The sequence below is a fragment of the Clupea harengus genome, chromosome 24, assembly GCF_900700415.2.
Source record: "Clupea harengus chromosome 24, Ch_v2.0.2, whole genome shotgun sequence".
In the NCBI taxonomy this organism is placed as follows: Eukaryota; Metazoa; Chordata; class Actinopteri; order Clupeiformes; family Clupeidae; genus Clupea; species Clupea harengus.
Window position 1 is genome coordinate 4,927,850 of NC_045175.1, and position 24,852 is coordinate 4,952,701.

Below are 24,852 nucleotides of genomic sequence, written 5' to 3' on the forward strand. Positions count from 1 at the left end.
GTGGGAGGCATTCAAAATCCAAGATCTGTGGAAGTAAACTATGTTTCACTGATCCAAATTACACTATAACTCGGGCAATGAATCATCTTGGATGTTAGATTTATGTTCATTATGTTCATTATGCTCCCATCTGTAGGTTTATGAGAAAGGAATAAAAAGTCATACATTAAAAAAAAGCTTCTATCCTTCTGTTGCCAGGGCGACTCCATGCGGACACACATCCAGCTGGACTTTGGCGATGGCACGGCCGTGTCCTACTCCAACCTCACCTGGGCCGAGGAGGGCATCAAGCATGTGTACCGGACCGCCGGAATCTTCCGGGTCACCGCGCTTGCGGAGAATGAGATGGGCGCCGACAGCACCTCCCTCTACCTGCACGTCACATGTACGCTTCCTGCTCCTACAAAACTACCGGTGCACCTGGAACCACACACATCATCCTACACCTTAAATAATAACGCTATTACGCTCTCCACAAACTGAATATCTTCGCACAGCATCTAAGTCTGGGAGAACTAAGACGTATTCGAGAGGATTCTTAATTCACAAACGACTGGAAACCAGCAGTTTCCATCATTCCATGTCACAATATTTTGGAATGTTGGTGCAAAATCATCTAAAGAGATCTCAATCACAAATACATTATTGTGAAGCTTAAGGGGTGCAACGGCATCAGTCAACCACATGAACCCATCCATTCTCGAAATTGAATTGTAAATTAAATTAAACTAGTTCCTGTCTACACAAATGTGTCATTATACAGATGCATTTTGAAAACTTTGCAAAGATATTCGGTCTATGGGTAATGTATTCCGATATTATTTCATTTGTAGCCTGTCGTCTTTATTTATTTATTCATTTATTTATCTATCGTTCTTTGCAGTAGGCCATTTAGGGCATGTCTTCTAATCAGCACGTTAGTTCCCTTTTTGTATGCTGGCTGGCACAGACCTGTCACTCATCAACCAATCACCAAGGTGATTGAAAGCAAGCTTGTGCATGAGACCCGATGTCAGCCATAGCTTTTCCTCAGTAAAACTTGGTCTCAGCAGCTTTGTGAAGAGGATTTAGGAGAAAAAGTTTAGTTAGAAACTTTTAGTGAGACTTAGGAGGATAGAAATGCTTTGTGAAAACGGGCCCAAGAAATACAAAAAATGTAAAAAATGTACCTCTACTTTCAAATTTCACACTCTTGGAAATCCTTAATTTACCCTGTCAGAATCTCTTCTCTCAGAGGTGTATACGTCTTTTTTGTCTTTTGAGATGAGACGCATCAAACTGGCTTAGTCTTGTTAGGCATCTATGCCCCCTTGCAGTGAGAAAAAAATAACTCAGGCTGTGTTCTTTTTCTTTTATTCAATGCTCACAGCCTTAAAACTGTTGGACACTTGAAAACTTGAAGCTTTTTCAGTGTCTCTCAAACTTCTGCCATTCAGTTCAAATGGAATTTTACATTAGACAATGTTAGTTAGTCACCCCGTGTAAAAAAAATGAGGAAGTGACCTAAATCATTAGCAAGTTACTTCTCCGTTTTTGCCCTCTTTTTTTTTCACTCACTCAATATGTGAAGAGTGAATGTTGAACAAAATTGTTCATGTTTTGGCCAGGAGAAGCTGACCTGTTTCAGACATGCGTCAAAACTTTATTGTGTCTTCCTCTCTCGATTGAGTACTTTGTCCAATTTAGCTGCGTTGCTGCCCTGCTTTAGAAAGTCCTAATCGATGCACTTTTTGATTGGCAGAATTTTTTTTCCCCTCCGGAGTAAAGCGAAGGGCTAAGTAACGGAGTGCGAGTGATTCATTTAAGTGGTCTGCCAGCCACAATGCACACAGCGTCCCTGCCAAGAAAAGAAAAACAAACATTTTAGGCACTCACCTAAAAGTAAAACATTCAAGATCACACACACACACGGACCCTCAATTGCTCCTATTCACTCACTCACTCACTCATTCAGACAAATGCACTCATACACACAGAAACACGCACTAAAAGGGCACGGAACAACACACACACACACGCACAAAGACGGCATACCACAATACACAGACAAACACACACACACCACAGCACACACTCAGAACAGAATCTGCGAGCTGAACTGAGGATTAGTTCCGGCTAAAGTGGATGAGCATCAGTGGGCCCCCGTCTGCAGGCTCTCAACCGCACACACACACACACACACACACACACACACACACACACACACACACACACACACACACACACACACACACACACACACCACACACCACACACACCACACACACACACACAGTGGGCCCCTGTCTGTAGGCTCTCAGCCCGCACTCTTTCCTCGCACATTTGGCAGACGAGCTGCCGGCAAACTGGACTGTAGCATGGCACAGACAACACACTCCTGTAGATTATGAGATTTTCCCCCTGTCACGTGCGCACATACACACAGAGACACACACACACACACACACCACACACACACACACACACACACACACACACACACACACACCACACACACACACACACACCATACACACACCACATCGCACCACATACTAAACACTAGTTCCTGCTCAGGCCCCCCTCCCCTCTGTGTAGCATATTTCCCCAGCATACTCTGATGTGTATACCAGAGCTCATCAAGTGTTGATTACCTGAACACAAGCGATTTAGCTAATAAAGAGCATATCAATTATTTTGACAGCAATCCAGTATGCTCAGAGCAGGGATATACACATAGAAGACATCCAATGCAGTAGGGGGGGGTGGGGGGGCAGCAGGTTTGTGAACAGCTTAAGACATTCTCTTCCAGACCGGCAAAGACAAAGAGCCGTTTCCTTGTTTTGCGTTCCGCAGGTGTGGTTGAGCACGTCCAGCTCCTGGCTCCGTTCGTGGTCATCAAGAACAAGGAGGTGAACCTGTCGGCCGTGGTCTGGCCCAGCCACTCCAGAACGCTCACCTTCTTCTGGTGGCTTGGCAACAGCTCCGAGGTGAGCGAGTAGCCGCTCAGCGCTCCTGTCTCTCTTCACTTCAGTCCCTCCTTTGTGTAGCGCACCTAAGAAGCATGTCTCGCAAGCGTACGCGCTTGTAGCTTTGTTGGTAGAGCAAGATGTTAACAAGACCAAAGGGTCATGGCTTTGATACCCATACTGATGGAAATGTAGATCTGCACTCTATTGTTTGTATGCTTTGAGTAAAAAAGTGTTTGGTAAATTAATAAGTGTAATAGCAGGTAGATGTAGCACTCTCAATAGGGTGCCATTCCTGTGGCTTTTTTGTTGTGTTTTTTTTTTTGGCATTTATTTGTGTTTTTTTTTCACTTCTCCCCTGAAGCCTATTATAACTTTGGACGGCAGCATCTCGCACACCTTCACCAGCGAAGGCATGCACACGGTCACTGTCCAGGTGTCCTCCGCCAACTCCATTCTGCAGGACACGAAGACCATAGCCGCGCAAGGTGAGCTACGGAAAAGGACACTCTCTTTCCCTTTGTTTGTTTGCTCCCCGTACCCTGTGTATTGGCTGTCTGGAAAATAATTTCCCAGCACACTGTGATAAGAAAAAAAAAGAAAAAAAAAAGCTTTGCTTCTGTGGCTTCTGTTTATTCCTCCCCTGCTGTGGAAATCAAATGATTTCACGGATAGCATCAGCGGGCCTGCCGTCACGCTAATTTCATAGCTCCGGCGAGTGGAAACGGCAATATGTTAGCGGGGGCATAGGGCGTTTACCTAATAAGTCTGCAGCCACCGAGTTGCGATATGTGATAACCCTGTCTACTCGGGCACTGTAATGATATCTCTGGCATAGCAGCGGCGGCTCAGATAGAAGATATGAGGAGTGGAGAGGATGGGGCAGCAGGCTTTTTATACAAGGGCATACATTATATATATATATATATATATATATATAAAAGGCTTGCTCACATTCTTGTTCTTTTTAATTTCTCCACCTCTCTCGCTCTCTCTCTCCCCCTTCCTCTCTCTCTCTCTCTCTCTCTCTCTCTCTCTCTCTCTCCTTATTCTGCCCTCTTTTGACAGAATTCTTCAAATCGTTGCTTTTATCTTTCTCTCCTAATCTGGACGAGGTCAACCCTGACATCCCTGAGTGGAGACAGGATGTTGGCAGGGTAATTAAGAAGGCTCTGCTGCAAGTGAGTGTGGATTTCTCCTCCCCCATTTTTTTTTTCAGGTTCTCTTCCGCTCTCTCTTTCTCTCTCTCTCTCCCTCTCTCTCTCTCTCTCTCTCTCTCTCTCTATCTCTCTTTCTCAGTCTGTGAGTGTCTTCCTGCCGCATTCCTCATTTCACTTTTCCCTCGTTTCCACTACTCTCATCTGCTCACCCTCGATTCCCCCTCTTTCTTTCTCCCTCTCTGTCATCTCTATCTCTCTATTTTTGGATTTCAAAGCTAAGGAAGGAAGGGGGGGGGGGGGATTGGTTGCTGTGTGATTCATTATCACAGGTGGAGAGTTCCTGTCTCAACCACGACAAGGCTGTGATTACTAATGGGTTATTTTGAGACCACTGCATGCACCGCATTCCATTTGATTTTCTCTCTCCTCTTCTTTTTCTCTTTCTCGCTTCTTTCTTCCTTCTTTCTTGCTATTTGTTTCCATTCCTTTTTTTCCCTCCTTCCAGTCTTTCTTTCTTTCTTTCTTTTTGTCTTTCTCTCTTTCTTTCTTTCTCCTCCAGCCATGTCTTTCTCTCTTTCTTTCTTTCTCCTCCAGTGTGTCCCTTTTTACATTCACCCCCTGAAGAAACACATGGCTTGTCAGCTATACCTCAGATTTAATGGCCAAGCTGATGCGGTGCTTGTCAGGTCTCAGGTCAAGGCTTCCTCCAATTGATAGTGCACACAAACACCCACACACACACCCACACACATGCACACATACACACACACACACACACACACACACACACATGCACACACACTGAAGTGTAGCGTGCAGCACACAGCACTAAATTGAATGGCCCTTCCAGAGGAGCATAGAATCTGAAGGCTGTCTCTCAGGTCCCTCTCACGGTGTTAATTACTTACCGCTGCTGAAAACAAGGTGACCCCTCTCCCCCACACACACACGCTTTCAAACCAGCCATGTACTAGTCCTATATACTGTACCTTTAGGGCCTATTGTGGATGTGGTTGTGTGGTTTTGTACAGTTGCTTTTAGAAAACAGAAGTATTATCTCTATCTCTCTCTCTCTCTCTCTCTCTCTCTCTCTCTCTCTCTCTTTCTTTCTTTCTTTCTCTCTCTCCATGTGTTTGATGTGAGATCAGGCTGGGTGACAGTGGGCTGTCGCGGTCTTTCTTTCAGCAAATTGCGCCGCTTTGAATCCCGAAAGTCAAAGCCTTGCTTCAGCTTTTTCGAGGCTGATTCAAGAGGATGATGGGGTGTTTTTTTCTCACTGAAAGATATATAAAAAATAAAACAGATAGACCACAGTCTCGCAAAATCAGGGACCAAGTCCCAGACGATAGCGCGGCGTGCTGTTCAGATCACCTCTCTGGCACGCTCACTCACTCACACTACTACATCCACCTTTCACTGGCTCACCGCCTCAGCACCATTTCCCTTTGATTGCTGCCCACGTGCAGAGCAGAGCCGAACAGAGCCAATGGGGAAAGGCTCCCCTAATAGCAGGGTTAGCTTCAAAGCTAAGCTCTCTAGTTCGAAACCTCGGGAGCTCAGAAGCTCTGATGGGGGCATCCTCACGGCATTAAGTCCCAGGGCAACTTTGTATCTGCGCAGAGAGTGAAGATGGTGGGTCTCTGGTGTGTTTCCTCTCTAACCATCCTCCATCTCCACGTTGAATCCAGAGCAAAAGAGTCTTTTTTTTTTTTTTTTTGCTCCTGCTTTTTCATCCTTTCATGCTTCCTGAGGGGAGACAAAGTGATGTATTTTCATAGCCCAGCCTGTGTAAAGGTGTAATTACTAGATATGGAAAGTCCAGCCAATGTGAAATAGCATTTTCAACTCTTGGCACTTTTTGCGTAATGCGGATGTTCTTGCAGGCAACCGGGTGAAAGATAGACTTGAGATGCCCCCTGGAACCACACACTGCAAAAAGAAGACCTCCAGATGAAATGTTGTAGTTTGTTCAGAGGCAATCAGAAAAAAAAAGCAAAGGTCACGTCAAATCTAAGCGCCATTTAAAACATATGCTAGCTAAAGTTGTGCTGCAAATGCGAACACAGCGGTGCTGGGCTCAGCTGGGCTTTCACATGGAGTCTGGATAAAGGAAAGAGGGTGGGGAAGGGGAATAAAATAGATGCTCAAGAAGCATTCAGGCAGTGGGCTGTTTGCTCGTTACTGTGCTGAGGACAAACACAGACCATCTAAGTGTATTGATTTCTGCAAGGCCCACCGCCCCTCTCAAACTCCCTTCTTCTCTCTCTCTCTCTCTCTCTCTCTCTCTCTCTCTCTCTCTCTTTCTCTCTGTGTCCTATTTTATATGGGCCTCTTACTCTCTATTTTTTCCCCACTTTGCTCCTCAAACACTCATTTCAGCTATAATTGACGGTACTCTGTGGCACACATGAAAACAGCAGATTGCTGCAGCTTCCACCACCACCTCCACTAAAGACTGATCGCCATTTTAAAAGTCTTACTTGAGTGGACCACAAAAGCCATTAGTATACCATATCTAGGGCACAGTGGGTTTTCTCTGGTTGGTTTAATTTTCCCATTAACGGGGGGAAATAACCTTTTCGGAAGTATTTTCAAGAGGGAGGAAAGGGGAAAATATGATTTTCCTCTTTTTTTTTTCTCTTCTCTTTGTTTTTTTTTTCTTCCAGTTTCAGTTCTTAGAGGACATCCATTATTTGCCCCCAGGTATGTTGTGGTCTGTGTGTGCGTTGAGGTGGTGGATGGGTCCCATGAGGTTTATTTCTAATGGGGTTTCCTTTCTCCTCATTTCCCATTGTGCGCCTATTACTTGTTACATTTAAAGCTGCAGAGGCAGGGACATTTCCCCACGCTTCTGACAGCGCTATAGATAGGATAGCCGATGCGAGACTGAGTTTGAACCAGCAGCTGACACCATATCAAGCTCTAATGAAACTGAATCTGTCCCTAGGTATTTAGGCAGTCTCTCTCTCTCTCTCTCTCTCTCTCTCTCTCTCTCTCTCTCTCTCTCTCTCTCTCTGTCTCTAGTCCATCCAACCTATACATCCTGCTCTTGTCAAATAAATGCATAACATGCTTGAGTGTCATGTTCAAGTACCAATTAGGCTGCCTCTGCTACATTTGACACATCACGCTATAACTACCCGTTGAAAAATGCAAAGCTCGTCTCCTCAAGTTGTCCACGTATTACCGGTTAATCTAGTCATGTCATGTCACATCAGATCGCCTAATGTACAGGTGTTTTCCCCCGTCACAGATTGCTGATATTCCGGAAAAACAGCTCCTGGTCGCAGTGTTTCCCGGCGTCCCGACTGCCGCCGAGCTGTTCCTCCTCCCCAGCAAGAACCAATCAGAAGGCCGGAAAAAGAATGAGGAGGAGCTAGAGCAGGTTAGAGGTCACCACATGGGCCTCAATGGGATTGACTGACAACTCACCTTTATTGATTTAGCAGACACTTATCCAACAGCGACTTATGGTATATAGAGTAGATATGCATTTTGATTAGTATGAATGCCCCCTTGGTATCAAACCTCTGACCTTGGTGTTGTTAGTGCCCTGCTCTCGCCATTAAGCTGCAGGAGCACTAGTTGAACTGCAGCTGCACTGAGATGGCGTTGCATAACTTGTACTTTATGCAAACTACATACTGTTACCCTCCTAACACAATATAATGTTTTTTTTTTAGCATGAATATGGATAGGCAAATAATAGTGTGTTTTGCGTTTAGATTTCAGACATCCTGGTCAGTGCCTTGAACCAGAACTTGGTGGAGTTTGAGCTGAGGCCTGGCTCTCGGGTCATTGTCTACATCACGCAGTTAACCTTGGGTAAGTTAATTTAACCTTGGGTAAGTTCATTTAACCTTGGGTAAGTTAATTTAACCTTGGGTAAGTTCTTTTAACCTCTGAACAGAAGTGAATGTATGGGGAACATGTGGTACATGGCTGAATGCAGCGACATATGTGAACATATGCCAGAGAGCCCATCATAGCTTAATTGAAATGAACCAAAAGACATCTAGTGTACAGACGGTTTAAAATGAGCTATATGTCATCTCGTCTTTTTCCCCCACGGAATGGAGAAAGTTCTGGAAGATCTCATTCGCGGCACAGATTGTTTTCTCATGACAAGAGCATAACATCTGCTCAATGTCCTGAATAGTGGGCTGACTGCTTGGGATCTTCTGCTTGGGGTAATTAAGCTTGATTATTTAGTCCTTGAGACACCAGAGGTCTGTCGACGCTTGTGACATATCAGGCGGAGAAAATGACACTCCAAAAACACACTCACACTCACACTCAAACAACAAACCCACATTCAAATACACACTCTCACACTCATTCACACACTCGCACTCAAACACACGCTCATGTTATGTTTATGAGACTGAAGAGATGAAGAATAAATGGATAATTAACTGCACCCAACTAAATGCTCTTTCAATTTTGTGAAGAGAGAGAGAGGAATAAAAGGCAAATCCACGAAAAACAAATTACTTCTAGACAAGGGTGAGTGTGCTCATTGCTGTGCTGATTAGTGGTGTTGTGGGTGTTGGATGAACTAATTCATTTAGCAGTCCCCTCTTAGGACGGTGCGGGAGCAGTATGCTCATTCCTATGACTGTTGGATTTGTTCGCGTTTTGGATTGCATTTTATAAAATTCAAATGGCGGGCATTTTGTGAAGCTTTTTGTGCCCGTGGCTTGGGGCTGTGCTGGTGACACAAGCGTCCAGTGGCCAAATATCATGCTTGGTGGGTGGTGGAGTGGTGGGTGGGGTTAATATTTACTAATAACTCATGGTTTTGTGTACATCTTCCTCATACTCTCGTCGTACACGTTGTTGAGATATCTTTCTGTAAGTAGCTAACTTGTTCCTGATATTAATCTTGATCATATGGTCATGTGACGCTTCAACTCTGTCACCTGCTCCCCCCTTTCACGCTTCGCTGTCTGTGCCCTCAGCCATGCAACGTGTGGCTTCCGTCACTCGCTCGCTACCCCTACACTTACCCAAGCACTCGCAATTTTTCTCCCTGGAAAAGGTCTGTGGAGCCTCGGAGCACCGTCTGTGAAAAAGGTCACCGGCTTCAGAGAGCTGCCTCTCAAAAGTTCCCGAGAGACACGGAAAGGGAAAAAGAAAAAAAGAACGGAAATAAATAAATAAAAAGAACTGCGATCTCGTGTGTTTTTATCTGTCTCAAAAACATGTAGATGACTTACTTGACGTGTCTGGACACGGGCAATTCACTGAGCATGAGTGTGATCATTAAATCCGCTGGTTAGTGTTTAAATCTGCTGTGTCTGTATTTGTACTTGTATCCACAAGCTGGAAAGAAGGGGAAAAATATGATCACAGCTCTGACGGTAGCAATTGGTAGCTTATTTAAAACAGATGGTGTGGAATTTAAAGATGCATCCATTTGAAATAGCAATTTCACGCTAGCAAAGGCCCCTAAACTCCTGATATTAAAAGCTTGGCAGCGGCGGGGGTGAGCTATCATTACTCTGCATTTACATATTGCTAATAAACACAGGCACTGAGAGTTTTTCAAAAGCAAACCCGTCAGGGTGTCATGTCAAAAAGTGAGACATGTAAAACGTGGTGTGTGGGTGTACCAACTGACACGTCGATAGCGCTCAAGTGATTGTAGACAAAGCTGTGGCAAGGACGCACGTATTGGTTTAGCGAAGCGGCGCGAGGTTTGATCACAGAATCGTTTAAGCGTGATTTCAAACGCCTTGAAGTCTTGTGGGTAGTTATTTTTCTTCAGAAAAGAAAAAGAAGCTTGTAACAGCCCAAATGTTTGGTCAGTAACTGCGACTGTAATGAAACTGTTTTAATGAATAATTGTACAATTATTAACCTATTCTTTCTTTCTTTCTCTCTCTCTCTCTCTCTCTTTCAGCCCCGCTGGTAGACTCGAGCCCGAGACACAGTAGCTCTGCTATGCTCATGCTCCTCTCTGTGGTGTTCCTGGGTTTAGCCGTCTTTCTCATCTATAAATTCAAAAGGTAAGTGCCCTCGCCCTAGCACCTCAGATCCACGCCTCTCACACCGTGAGTGAGTCCTGTCAGAAAGTCATCTGGTGTCCAAAGTCTTACCATGAAGGAAGAAATATGACCTAATTGGCAAAATGAGGTATCGCGGATGAGGAAGACTTGTATACTCCCATTGCAACGTGTCGTTTTAGCCCGAGCTGCTCAAGCATGGTCTCATCTGTTGTCATAGAGACTTCTACAACAGTGATAATGTCTACAGGTTTATTTATAATATCAGTATCGTAATTTACATGACTTGGACATTGGTTTACAACTGTTGATGACGATTCATGCGGTTTCATAGATGTGAAATCTGTGATTTTTATCATTTTTTTTCCCGAAGCAGGCGGTGGTTATAAATGTTGAGTGGGGATTAATATGCATGAGACGAGTGAACCTGGAAAAAACATTCACTGAAAGTCTTGAAAAGTATCATTAAATGGTTTAATATGCTGTTGGAGTACCTCCACTGCAAAACTGTTAGTAAGTCTCTGAATTATTTATTTGGACTCAAAATAATTCACATGGAAAAGACGTGGGGAAATGTTGAAGTTATCATCAATAATGGATACGGATTTCCCCCCATTAATTTAAAGAGAAAGCATATTTATTGAAATGTCACACTTGACAAAACAAAGCAATTAATTCTGATTTAAATTGCCATTGAATTGAAGAGTGTCTCCATAATAGGGTAGAACATGAATTTCCTGTCATAAATATAAATAGGAAAAGAATCTACTTAAAGTACAAAATATGGCACCTTCATTAAGCTTATCCAGCAGTCTCTAGCAAGCCCTTATACCCCCAGCAGTATTTATTTAATTTCTATAAAGTCATAAATTCAGGCCTTATTTTTCCAAGGTGTATTAGAGGCTTGTTATACTCGTGGAATGACCTGAATCCATAATTACCTCCAGATGGCTTATTTGTCCTTGTATGGTTAGTACACCGACTGACAGAGGCCTATGAACAGAAATAGGAGAACAAAAATATAGCAGCGACCAAATCACCGATCCAACCATTTCCCCATTAGTTGATCCGAGACACAAGATCTGAGCGACAACCTTGACACATGTGCTCTCGTGTTAACAATCCTCCCCTCTCCCCCAGAAAAATCCCATGGATCAACATTTATGCGGAGGTGAACCACGAGAAGGAGCAGGAAATGATCAACACGGTGGGGCAGAGCGAGGCGGCGCCCAAGATCACCCTCAGCGAGTTCCCCACTCAGAAGGAGCTGATGGAGAAGGAGCTGGAGTGCCGAGTCAAACGTAAGCTCAGAACTCCAGTTCAGCGTCGCTATGCCGACGACTTAGACGCAGGTGACTGCGTGCCAACAAACTCTGGCAACACTTTACTTGAACCCAGAATAACATTGCCCTGATCTTGTCATGCCAGATGATAGTCATATGCTGTCATAAATAGTTATAACAATCAGTGTCCAGTGATTTAACAGTGTCATGTCACCATAACCAGTAATTGTCATGACTATACGATGCTGTGACAGCATAACATCAAGTGACATTAAGCTCTCATACAAAATTCTGAGAATTGTCATGACAACTACTGATAAAGTTGTTGTTGTTGTTGTTTTTACAGTTCTTGTTGTTGATGATGAAGATAATATCTTTATTGTTTGACACTCACAGGGGGCATGGTGAACCCATGTGAGAACACCAGGGAGATTCCAAACTGTACGAGCGTGTAAAAACATGGCGGCGACGCGGAGGTCTGCACGCAGGGAGGAGACGCCATTCGTGAGGGTCCTCTTCGTTTCCTTTTTTTGTAAACCCCCCCAAAAACACCATCATTGTTAATACTTTTCTAAGGAGCTCATTTCTACTGATCTGCATGGATGTCTGGTTTGTTAAGATATACGCAGCAGACTCGAAGAACTTAATAAAAAAAAGAACAGGCAAAACAAGAGTCCACGTTAGAAGAGCTGAACCCATTGTTAAGGCCTTAGGCTGACGTGATGTGGAATACATGTAATACATGTGGCCATGACCAATGGTTCCAAGGGTGTAGATCTCCATACAGTAGTGCATTCTTCTCAACATGGAAATGTCCCCTTAGTCCTTCAAAACACTGTGTTGTGTAACTCTATTAGTATGTCCGTGGGGTAAAAGAGAAAGGTCAAGAGATTCCATAGGCAAGCAGGTTCACGTACATAAAAGGACATCACTGTTTATTTGTTTACTTCATCGAGGTTTTTATGATTGTTTTGTTAGTGCGTTTGGGCCATGACACCATTGATGCCCCCCACCCTGAACCATCCTGCATTAGTCACCGCCACCTTTAACGCCACGATTTCAAATGCCTCATGTAAATGTTTACTATTTTTAAAACATGACAGTGATTTGTGTGTGTGTTTGTGTGTGTGTGTGGGAGGGGGGGGGTGGTGGTGTCTCATTTCCATATTAATTATCATTTGGGCCACGGAAAGAGGGTTAAAGCCAAATGAGTTATGCAAATGCTTGCAGAGAAACAAAGACTTGCTGAACCTGTGGCGAGGATGAGTGTCATATGTGAAAGACCAAGAGCTCTGGCAATCAGTTCAATTATTAGTTGCGCTAAATTCCTGAGTGCCGATGGCCTTCAGTTAAATAGAGCTTTTCCCCCTCTAGGTCCCTGTTGTTTGAGACCAGAGGGAGAGAGTATTGTTTGATGACATTGTACTAATCTTAGCGATCAGAGCAAAGTCGAAACAAGTGACTCGGATCCCTAAAAAAAAAAAAACAATAATGGCAGTGGTAATCATCTACCTGTCATCACAATGTCACATTCAGGATAGAACATTGAGAGGGACTGTATGACTCCTAGCAACGTTTGTTATTGAACGTTCTACTCCAAAAAGTTTTTCTTTTTTTGGCTCGATAAATTCACTCCTCTCTTGACGTTGGCCTGCGGGTGAGTTTGACAGACGTTGATTCAAGGTGTTAAAATGGATCAAAAGTCTTTTAAGTCAGAAAGAGAGAATTTTATTTTGGTGGTGTATCTCAGAGTTGTCGACTCTGTTATGTTCCCGTTTTAGATTTACTTTTTATTCATTATCCTGCAATGATTTCTCTTTCTCAGTGTGCTGTATGTTCATAACGATAATCACTTTCCATAAAACATTCAAATTGAAACTAATGTAAGCATTGTATATTTGCTTGATTTGCAAAGTGTTTATAATTTTTGGTTGATCTAATTTGTACTGCTTGTGTGGACATAGTTTACAGCTATGAACAGCTTATGTCTAAATATTAAGTGGAAGCCTTATAAAAAAAATAATGCCTTTTTCCACATAACGCCACATTTTGCCATTACGATACCAGTCTGAATTCAGAGCTCATAGATAACTGTTAAGAATTGATCTTTTTTTCTATCCCATTCAAGTCTTCTTTGATATACATTAAATATGATAAATATTCTGATTTTTATTGGAATATTCCATGCATTATGTTGTTTTGCAGCCATTTTGTGTTCAGCCTAATTGTATCAGTCATTGGTCTACTGGTAAACAACACTGAACTGTATTATAGATCATTCTAGATCATTCTATTTCTCTGTATATACTGCAAATACTATATGACTTCATCTTTACTTGGCTGTAATGTAAATATGATCAGGAAGACAGTAGACCTGCCCATAGTCACTTTTACATTTAAAAAGTGTGTTGAGAACTTAAGCATTGCTTACAAATTCTGAATAATTTTAGTGGTTTTTAAAAGAGGTCCTTGACTTGTGCATGTTATTTCAGAGGACTTTATTTCTGTGTTGTAGATAAGTGCTGTAAATAGTTATTTTCTATCATTCATATTTCTTTTTCTTGTTTAAAAAAAAAAAAATCTAGCTTTTAGGTTTTGAAATCATTCATAGTGTAATGTCTATTGCAAAGCGTTTAACTATTAGATTTTTAACATTTAAAACTGTCCAGTGACACACAGGCCCTATTTATAAATATTTATTTTGAAAAGAAAAAAGAAAAAAACACACCCATAGTTAAACGCTTTGCGACAAGGAATATTTCTTCAACTCCACCTGCTATTAACTCAGTTGTTTGCCCTTTGAAGTCAGTATCTCAGCCCAGAAACATATTTCTCACAGTCAGCTGAGCGCCTTCGTTTTTTTTTACTGATTGGGCCAGGGCCTCTAAGACTTTGTGCTGTGTGCTTGACTGCCCGGTCCAGCTGCACCTCAAGCTGGACCGGAGTGATAGAGGCAGGGTTGGGGGTGGGGTAGTTGGGGTGGGGGGTGCTTATCTCTGCCCTGCTATTAGGAACTGGCTCAAGTTCCCGGCTGGCGCTCTTAGTTTGGGGAAAAGGTGAGTGCATCTCTCTTACTGAAAAAAAACCCCAGAGTGCATCTGCTGATGGTACATAGAGACAAGCACCTGGGCGATGGCATCAGCAGAAACTGGCTGGCGCAGTGACTGTGGATTCTAATATATATATATATATATATATATATATATATATATTGTGAGATGTAATTCATCTGCCCGGTTGAATTGGAAAGGGTCCCAACAGGGCCATAACTGTTACTTTGCGGAGCCTCTTAGAATTGGAGTCTGTGCTAACAGAGCCAATCCCAACCCCCAGCGGACACACAAACACAATGTTCCTTTTAACGCAGAGCAGTGTGCTCTCGCTTCCTCCATTTCGACTTTTCTTTTGGTTTATTTGGATTTATATTTTTTATGTTTTTTTTTCTTCAAAAGTGCTGATATCCAGCTGTTGCAGGCTCCCTCAGGTGTTGCCATGCATTTTGAAACTCTGCGTGACGGCGAGTCCGGTGAAAAGGCTCATTAACAGAGCCCCCCCGTGGTCGAACCTGTGGAAAACCCGCTGAGGTCGGCGCAAAGTTACAGAGACCGAGGGTCCACCCCCTCACCATTTGACCACCTCAGTGATCCTGCACTCTCTCGCCCTTGTTAAAATGCCACCTTCAAATGGCCGCCGCCCTAGTGCCACTGGCTGTCATTCTGTCAAACGCAATTTTGTTTTTTGTTTTTTTTCAGTCTAATGGCCTCTCCTCCTCTGAGTCACTCGGGAGGGCTTTTTTTTCCTGACAATTATTGTACTTAGCCCAGAAGAAAAGAGACCCTCAGTGTTATTTTTTGACATGGGTCGCCGGGATGAGCTGAGTTGTTAGCTTTATGTCACGCTAACTTTATCATGTAAAGATTGCTGGCATTCAGGACTACGCTATCATTTCTTTACGACCCTTTCCTTGCTAAATACAGTAAGCCACAGTGTGGCCAACACAGGCGAAGCTCTGCCGCTGAAAGATGAATGTTCAGTGTCTCTTACATATGCTGGCCTAGTCAAACCACCGTGTTTTGCCAGGGTTGTGTCAGTTAATTGGTGGCGACGAGACGTGACTGACACTTTCCTTTGTTTTAGCCAAAGCTAATGGGCTAACGTATAATTGCTACCATGTCAAATCTCTCTCTCTCTCTCTCTCTTCTCTGTCCTTTTTTTTCCCTCTTGGCTGAATTGCCATTGGTTCCAAGATAGAACTATTTTCTGGAGGGAGCCCTCCCTTGTTGTGACTTATTTTTTCCCCACATTCTTTCTTTTTTTTTTCTCGACAGTTGAGTGTGGTTATCTCGCATGTTCATCCCGCCCCTATCTGATTTAATTTGCTCCGGCTCAGTAGACTCTCATTGCGTCGCTCAGAGCATATGTTGTACCAATCTGACTATAACTTGAAAATGTTTCACGAAATTAAGATGGTGGAGCTTGATATGAAGATTAATTTGCGACTAAGGGATAGACTTTCTTTTGACAATGTGTTCCAAGGGCAAACCATTGTACTGTCTTTTTTTTTTTTTTTTACTTTCTCTTCCCATCAGGCACCAGTTTACCAATGCATGTGTCATGATTGCTCTTTCTGTTTTAAATCTTGATTTCCATATTTCTACAGTTACAAAACAACAAAACAAATGTCATTTTGAACTTGTTTCAAATAAATGTATTTTTGTACATCAAGTGTGGAATACTGTGATCATTCTCCTCTGAGTTGTTTTTCGGTAGGGCTTGGGATGGGCACGCCTCACGCAGCAAACTCCCAAATCCATCACCGCCATCATAATGCAGCGTGGCGTGAGAGAGAAAGAGAGAGAGAGAGAAAGAGAGAGAGAGGGAGAGAGAGAGAGAGAGAGAAAGAGAGAAAGAGAGAGAGAGAGAGAGAGAGATGCTTTCCGTGATGCATGAATTTGTGACTTCTACTTTGTGCTGCAAATATTGCAGTCTCTCTCTCATCCCTCTCTCTGTGTCTCTCTGTATCGTTATCTGTGTGTGTGTGTGCGTGTGTGTGTGTGTGTTTTGTGTGTGTTTTGTGTGTGTGAATTTGTGTGTCTGTCAGTATAGGTGTGTGAGTCTGTGTGTGTGTGTTGTTGTGTGTGTGTGTGTGTGTGTGTGTGTGTGTGTGTGCGTGTTTGTTTGTGTGTGTGTGTGCGTGTGTGTGCCTGTGTGTACAACTTTGTTTCTGTATTTGCTTTGCAAACATGTCTCTGTGGCTGCTTACACAGTACTCTGTGTGCTCACACCCCTCCGACACTCAACGCACCAAAATTTGTATTTCAATTTTCGCAGCCCAACCTCATAAATGTTGAGAGCACATTTCAGCAGTGGCTGATTTGGCTCTAATCTGACTCTGAAAAAGGAAAAAAAAAAGGAAAAAGAGAAAGAAATAACTTATCGAACAAACTGATTAAATCAAACAAACAGGGCATAATTGCCTCTCCGTAGTGAGTGAGGATTTATCTCTGTATAGTCACTGGTTCCAGAACATTCACTCCATTTTCTCCCCATCCCTCCTGGCAGTTCCATGTGAACATAGGGACACTTAGTGATACACGGCTGTGTCACCAACGTGGCTTGGAGCTTAGACATACATCCCCTGGGTGCTCCAGGAGTGTGAGTTGTGTATTAGTAGACACGGACATAGCGCTGTCATGCTAAATGTATTGTATGTATCCTGACTGTAGACACGGACATAGCGCTGTCATGCTAAATGTATGTAATTGTATGTATCCTATCTGCCGTGGATAGTGATACTGAACAGGTGGGTAGTCTATTGTGTTGAGGACAGCACTGCTGTGATGAAGTGTTCTCTGTGAGAATACACTCATATGGGAAAAGGTAACAATGTGTTAACACATCAGTAATGTAAAAAAATAAATATTAGTTTTTTTTATGATCTACTTTTCTATGTTGAAGGACATTATGTCCTTTTAGTATGAAATGTATATGCAAGCTCTTTACCACAGTTTTATCATGCAAGTACTTTACACGCAAGTATGATTCCTAGAGGTTTTTTTTAAAAGACTTTTTTACTATATGAGCATACACACACACACACACACACACACACACACACACACACACACACATACACACACCCCCATGAGAGGACTGCATGACTGCTTACATGTTGCTGATGTCCTTGCACAGTGGTGGCTGTGGCTAAATGTGTCATCCCAGCATTGACCTCTGACTGAACACAACAACCACACAAGGAATTCACCGTCCCAAAAACACAGTTCTATCTTTCTCCTCTCTTTGATCTATATCAGGGGTACTCAATTAGAAACCCAAAAGGTCCACTCACCAAATTTCCATTCAGTCCAGGGTCCGGAACAGTGACGGTCAAAATCCCAAAACATAACTCCAACAAAAACGTTCGAACTATGCACAAAAGGTGATGTGGTCTGGCCTTATTGGTGTGAAAGGTGACACCTTTTTTGTGCTTTAAACTTGGGCATAGAAGGTGTGAAGGTCAGGCGGAGGCACTGATGTAAGTGTTCATTAGTGAGTGTGCTCCTGTATTTGTTTTTCACCATATTCATGGTTGAAAAGGCAGACTCACAACAGTATGTTGAGGTATGCACGCTCTTGTTGTGTGGCTGATCTAACTATTACACTGCATGTTGCTTGGTATGATGATTGCAGATGGTTTCTGGCCCTTACCTCAGAGTTCTGGGGGTAATTTTGTTCGAAGTGTGCATGCTTTGTTTCATAGTGACGTTTCACGTTACCACCTTTTACAAAGGCAACCGTCTCGTTGCAGACCGTTTTTTTCAGTTCACTCTGTCTTAAATTCGCGATTTTTGGAATCAACTTTTTGTCGGGTTTAGAGCACGCCATGATTTTTGTTTGCTGAGAAACAGATACCGTTAACAAATCGATCTGCCCGCGTTGTTGCCATTTACACACACAACCTGCGTGACCCACAGAGCTCGCGGCCAACATTGAGTGAGTGAGTTGTCATAGTGATGTTGTTATTACAGCTCCTGATTGGACCTCTGGATTGGACACGGAAGATAGAAACCACATGGAGTAGAAAAAAAATATATAGCGCAAAATCACGCACCAATGAAAACTAGAATTAGAATGTTGATTTTGGCTTTGGTCCAAATTTGATTGGGTCGTCTGGGTCCGGATCCGGACCGGAGTCCGCCTTTTGATTACCCCTGATCTATATGTTTCATTTACACACTGCATGCATACAGAAAAAAATGAATTATTAGATTAAAAGAGGATTGAAATATAAAGATACTTATAAATTGTACCCCCCCCCCCACCTCCCCTCAGTGGAAAAGCATATTAGAGGAAGACTGTAAAAAAGAGCAGTATTGGTAGTAATATACGGGCTGTTTGATATCTGAAGAGCTGCCACGGCATCACACGCAAGAACACACACAGGCACACACATCCTCACCGTCCCACCGCATTATCGGCGTACTCACCACCCCCCCACCCCCATCACCTCCTCCGAATAAACGTCACGGCTTTTATAAATCAAAGGAGCGGTGCTGAATTTCCCCCGAGAGCCGCCTTAATTATTACCCAGGGCCCTGACGCCTCTGAGTCTGCTCCTCTCCCTCTCATGCACCCCCCCCCCCCCCCCTCCTACTTCCCGCTCTCAGTGGCACTGACAGGTAAATTCCGTTTAATTTGACGGCCGCCGCTCGTGAAATCTACTCGGGCCTCCCAACATCAATAATGAGTACCAGTGAGTAGGAAAGGGATATTTTCTTTCTCACCCATACCCCCCCCCCCCCCCCCCCACACACACACACCCACCCCCCTCCCTCTTGGTCTCTCTGTCTCCGTCCCTCCTGTTCTCTTTCACACGGTGTGGAACCAAAGTGATTGGAAACAGGACTTTTTTTTCTCCATTTTTTGGCGCCAGGCTTGATAAAGGACCCTTGTCAGCGGGGATGGCAGCATTGTCATTTCACAACTGCGCCCATGGGATTGCTTGCGCTAGACTATGGAAGTGCTCTGTCACTTAATAGGCTTCTTTTCCATTACGGTTTGTTTCACTTTTTGAAGTTTGTGGCACTGGCAGATGGGACTCACACATGAAATGGATATGCGGGTAGGCAAACCTGGCATAAACAAGAGCCATTTGTCTTCATTCGCCTGGGAGGCCCCTGAGAAAGTGGCCTCATAATAGCTCAGGTTAGATACATCATAGACCTTCTCGCTCTCTTTCTCTATCTGTATATCTATCTATCTATCTATATATCTATCTATCTATCTATCTATCTATCTATCTATCTATCTATATATCTATATATCCATCTATCTATCTTGTTCTCTCGCTCACACACACTTCGACCTTGACGGAGGAGCAGGAGGCTTTACATGTTTTTTTTTTTTCTTCCAAATCCCAAACATAATAATTCCACTTTCAGTGGAGGTTGAAGGACCTATGAGTAAGAACCCAGTGATTCTGTTGACGAGTTTCCCCCCCCCTCATAGTGACACACTGGAAAGGTCTCCGCTAGTCAACTACTCAACTGCTAATCAGCTAAATGCACTTAAAGCACCGTTTAGAGAGCTAGGAGGCTAGCTGTGATCCTGCTGCGTCCGTGTCACCTCGGCCGGACCACAGGGGGGACTTTGCTCTGCCGTCCGTCCGTCAGTCTCAGCGTGAGTCAATCATTTCTGCCGGCTCCTAATGACTGACCCCATGAGTGGCCGCCCGCACAGCACGTCGACTTGATCACAGAGCACAGCGGTCTCCGCCAAGTCGAAGTGCCTTGGTTGTTGTTATGGCAGTTCAGAGACCACCAGAGTGCCAATGGCATTAAGGCTTGAACGTTACCCTTAGTCCTGCCTTGCAATGTGGTATGAAGAAGAGAGGGCGCTGGGGAATAAAAATGTCTCATTTCTAAGGGAGTCATTAGAATCAATGTATTCCGTCCATCAGGCACTGGCATAGGGGAATGGAGGGAAAAACTGCTATGATTGTGCTGGGCAGCTCTAATATAATATAACGTTATGTTTTGTTAAAAAAGAGAGGGGGGAGGGGGGGGGATCACATTATAATTTCGCTGGAACTTAGCCCAATCTGATTAGTCAGAGTATACTTATACGTATCACACCAGTGGTCATCCATTTATTTAATATGACACCCAGTAATACTTAACAAGTGAGTAAACAAAACTAAATATAGGCACTCCACTTGCAGATTAGTCCCCTGACTCTTAGTCATCACAGAGGTTCACTGATATCAGGTGTTTCGCCCCCTCTTGCTGCTCCTAACACAGCAACAAATGGTGAGCCTCGTTGGTTATTGATATCCCTCGGCCAGCTATTTATTTTCCATGGCAACAGGTTTCGGAGGGAGTGATTCATGATGATGATGATTATTATAATGATTATTATTATTATTATTATTATGATTATTATTATTATGCAAGTTGTGAACTTTTAAAAAGGTGAGGACATTTTTTTTTATTCATTCTTTTTGTGTACTGTGTAGCACTTCCATATAATGTGAGTCTGGCCCTTGCAACATTTACATAGTGCCACTCCGAACAACTTATTAGGCTTAAATACGTTTCTCTTTCAAAGGAGGCCCCCTATTTGTAGTAATTTATTTATGGTTATGCGCACTCACCACAGATGGGGATGATAAATATGCATCACGCTCTGTGCATGGAAATGAAGCTGTCAGATATTGGGGCATTTTTGATCAGTTAGCACAACAAGCCCAAGGCTATTTGTCATAGTTCAAAGGCTGAATATTTATCATTATTCTGTGCTAAGGTAAACTTTAGAAAATAGGTATTCTCAGTGTTTCCCCTGAAGTTCTTTTTTTTTGTCTTGCAACATGGACATTTTTTTTTTCCATCTCTACTTCTTTGTTTTTTCACCAGAAGCTCGGGTGGTTGATGTCCTTCATGTACGCAGCTGGTGGTCTTGCTAACAAATGTGTTGCTCAAAGATTGACCAATCTCTCTCTCTCTCTCTCTCTCTCTCTCTCTCTCTTCCCCCAACAACACCGTCCACCCCGCCTCAGTCGCTCCAGATGACAAGCGTCCGTTTCATCCCCCCTGTCCATGTATTAATCCTGCCTCGCTCCGCTGCGGGCTAATCAGAGGCTACTGAGGGCTGATCGATGTGGGGAATCGAGCTCCAGCAGGTCGCGTCAACAACTCGAGATCAGCAAAAAAAAGGTGTGTGGGGGGGGGGGACGAGCAAGAGAGAGTGTCCAGGGAAGTGAGTGTCTGCTGCAGCAACTCTGTCTCTCTCTTTCTTCGCTTTGCTTCACCATGCAGTCTTTAATGGGCCCAAAGGTGAAAGGGAGAGTGTGTGCTTGTGGTTGAAGGGGTCGTGTGGGGGGGGGGGGGGTGCATTTGAGGGTGGCTTGTGGAGTCAGCAAAAAGATTACGGAGAAAAAAAAAACAGAGATCAAGATAGATCCTTTGGAAAATGCGTGCATATTGTGACTATATTGATGCTAATTTAGATACTTTGGATTAATTCTTTCCATTAAGTGATAAGACATACTGGGGAGTGTGAACGATGAGATGATTGTGAAAATGCGGTGAATATGACAATCCTTTTACTGTCGCAAGGTGTCGTATTATCAGAGGACCACTCGTAGTTACCTCAGGAGACACACTTTGGTGAACAATCTCTGGCAAGTGTTCACAGAAATGGTGTACTTCAGTAAATGACATGACCACTTACTGTGCTTGGAGACGATTTGCTATAATTACACTGTAAAGTGAAAGGAGCTTTAGCCATGTACAAGGCTTTATGGGCAGTTCTCAATCCTCTTGATTTCCTTTACCTCTGGTCTAACTACTCGTCTGCTGAAGTGTTCAGCTGCAAAGGGATCTCATTCAATACATGTCTTTGAATGTTCAACTCAACCTTGATGAGATTGAATTACTGTGCATTCAGAAGTTATACGGCAGAGTCCTAGATGGATCTTATAGAAACATCACATGATCCCCACACAAGCTGTTGCCTTGACCCAGAAATGTCAGTGTTGATTTCACAGACAACTTTTACCATATAGAGTTCTCACTTTTCATACTGTAATAGGGAGAGAGAGAGAGAGAGAGAGAGATGAAGAGAGAATGAATGACTGAATGAAAGCTTCCAGACCGTCCTGATTGAGCTCCTTGTCTCCAGGGGACATGCTAAGTGTTCTATGACAGTCCTCAGAAAAAAAAAAGTCTTTGATGGAGTCCAGGTCCCAAATGAGTGGAGGCATCATCTATCCTCCTTCATCTCCCATTCTGCCCACCAGGGGATGAGCATACGGTCCCCGTCGGAACCCATTGCGCTCTGACATGCTTGGCTTGTGACATTTGGCTCCTTTGGACGGATGTACATGACCCCCCCCCCCCACCGCCACAAAAAATAAATAAAACACACAAACAAGTGCTTTAACTATTGTATGAAAACGGTTGCTGCTCATACTGATTTTTAGCTGTTGCTTGGCAGTGAATTTTCAGAGACTGAAGCGAGAGTTCAGTTTCTGGCCCAAATGAGACTGCAGCAGAGATGTGCCGTGTCTGCACAGTAATGGCTTTTGCATTCATGCCAAAATAACTAGAGAGGGGTGTCTGTCGGATGAATTTAAATGCATTTGCAATTGCAGTTTCACTCTCTTACAGGACAGACAGACAGACAGACAGATAGATAGACATTATTATTCACAGAATATATGATGTACTCGTGACTTTCATACCGTTTCAATCAATCCAATAAATGTGAGTCCATTTCATTTATGTGCCTTTTTTGCACCTGAATCCACTGCAAAAGCTTTCAAACTATTATGAATGAATGCAAACAGGTCAGATTTGAGGTGAAATGTTCTGACAAGTCCTGGTGTAAACACACCCTGCACGCTTGGCTGACTAGGCGGTGTGTTGTTATGTGCATTACGTTAACGGGGTTACCCAGAATGCAGTAGGCTTACTGGCAGTAGACTGTGAGATACATGTTAGAAGTCGCCCAGTAAAAGTTATAGCAAAACCCACGCTGACCGTGTGAGCGTATTCTTGTAAAGTGCACTACACGGTATAACAGGCGGAAGAGGTGTTGGAGTCCTGGACAGTATTTCCTCAGTCTCAGCGCTTAATACCTCATTTTTGAAAATTGGAACCCTGTGTCGTTCATGAATAAATAGCTTTATCACTTCAAATATGTCTCGCTAGTAGGTTGAATGTATCCAGAAATGGTCCAAGAGGCATTCAAAATCTAGTTTATGAAGGACTCTTTGTAGCTACAGTGGACTTGAAACACTGCCTTAAAAGACTTGTGTTACAATAACAATAGCTAGCGAGGACCACTCTGGCTTGGAGTACTCTAATTAATAAGATGATTACTTCACATGTGGTTACTCAATGGAGCAAAATAACACGGGGCAATCAAAAAAAAAACAACTGATAATTCAAAACTTCATATTGCTCTCTAGAGCTCCAAGGAGTTATGCAGATGTTAATACCCCAGTGAAACATCACTAAATCTTGCTATTCTCACCTTGAGGTTAATTCTGTACCTTATTTTAGTCTGTTCAGATTTGATGTGTGTAGGTGTCAAAGGATAGAGCTGGTCTGACAGCTGGAGAAAGCGTGAGGAGGACTTGTGTGACACACACACACACAGTGCCATTATGGGAATGGGATATGCAAAGCACAGAGTTTTATATTGAGACAACGGACGAGCCCCCATCAGCTTGTGTTTGAAATGTAGAAAAAAAAAAGAAAAAAAAAGTAGAGCTTTTTCTGTTTGAAGGCTGCTCTCAAAAGACTAGGAAGTCACTCTGGAGGCTCAAGCAGACTCCTCTTCGTCGGGCTGAAGAAAAATGTGTCTGAACACTTGAGAGAGACACAGTCTAAACCAGCACCACCTGCTCCCATGGAGATAAGTAATCAAAAGAATGGCCCTGAGCGACTCTATTTATTTACTTTCAAGCAGCGTGTCCGGCTGTATTGCTCCAGTTAGGTTTAAAAAGGGGTGAGGTTTTTTTTTCTTTTTCTATAAATAAGAGTCCTGCAAGATTTGTCAGTGAGGCTCTTAAAAGGAACCTGATATCACCGCTCCTTTTAGGAAGTCTTCAGCCCAACACAAACGTATCCTCTGAATGTGAGGTGAAGCTTTGAGCTGAGGCTGGCATGCTGGGTTCAGTTAGTTAGATTTACTGTCTGGCTCCATAGACTCATTTTATGGTTGTTTGTTTGTGTATTTTTGTAATATTTGTGGTTGTTGGATCAGATGTGGGCAAATCATGACTATTCAACCAACTGCTGGAAAAATGATTAAATATGCTATTTGATAATGTGCCTGCAAAAATACCCATTTACTGACAATTCATTAATTGACTCAGCTGGAGGCGTAGTCTACAGCACAACAAATAGAATTCTTGTGTTTATCCTTTAAAAGCCTTTTACACAATTAT

At 43.2% G+C, this 24,852-nt stretch overlaps 1 protein-coding gene across 1 annotated transcript in view; it reads left to right on the forward strand.

Annotated features, from left to right (window-relative positions):
* The window catches only part of sorcs3 (sortilin related VPS10 domain containing receptor 3), a 177,721-nt gene extending 161,597 nt beyond the window's left edge, over positions 1-16,124 (forward strand). The window contains exons 19-27 of the mRNA XM_031561919.2: positions 199-385; positions 2,836-2,969; positions 3,313-3,436; positions 4,017-4,129; positions 7,362-7,493; positions 7,834-7,933; positions 10,014-10,119; positions 11,257-11,417; positions 11,796-16,124. Coding sequence (XP_031417779.1) covers positions 199-385; positions 2,836-2,969; positions 3,313-3,436; positions 4,017-4,129; positions 7,362-7,493; positions 7,834-7,933; positions 10,014-10,119; positions 11,257-11,417; positions 11,796-11,854 — 1,116 coding nt within the window. The 3' untranslated portion in view covers positions 11,855-16,124. The remainder of the gene's footprint in view (positions 1-198; positions 386-2,835; positions 2,970-3,312; positions 3,437-4,016; positions 4,130-7,361; positions 7,494-7,833; positions 7,934-10,013; positions 10,120-11,256; positions 11,418-11,795) is intronic.
* Positions 16,125-24,852: the final 8,728 nt, after the last annotated feature.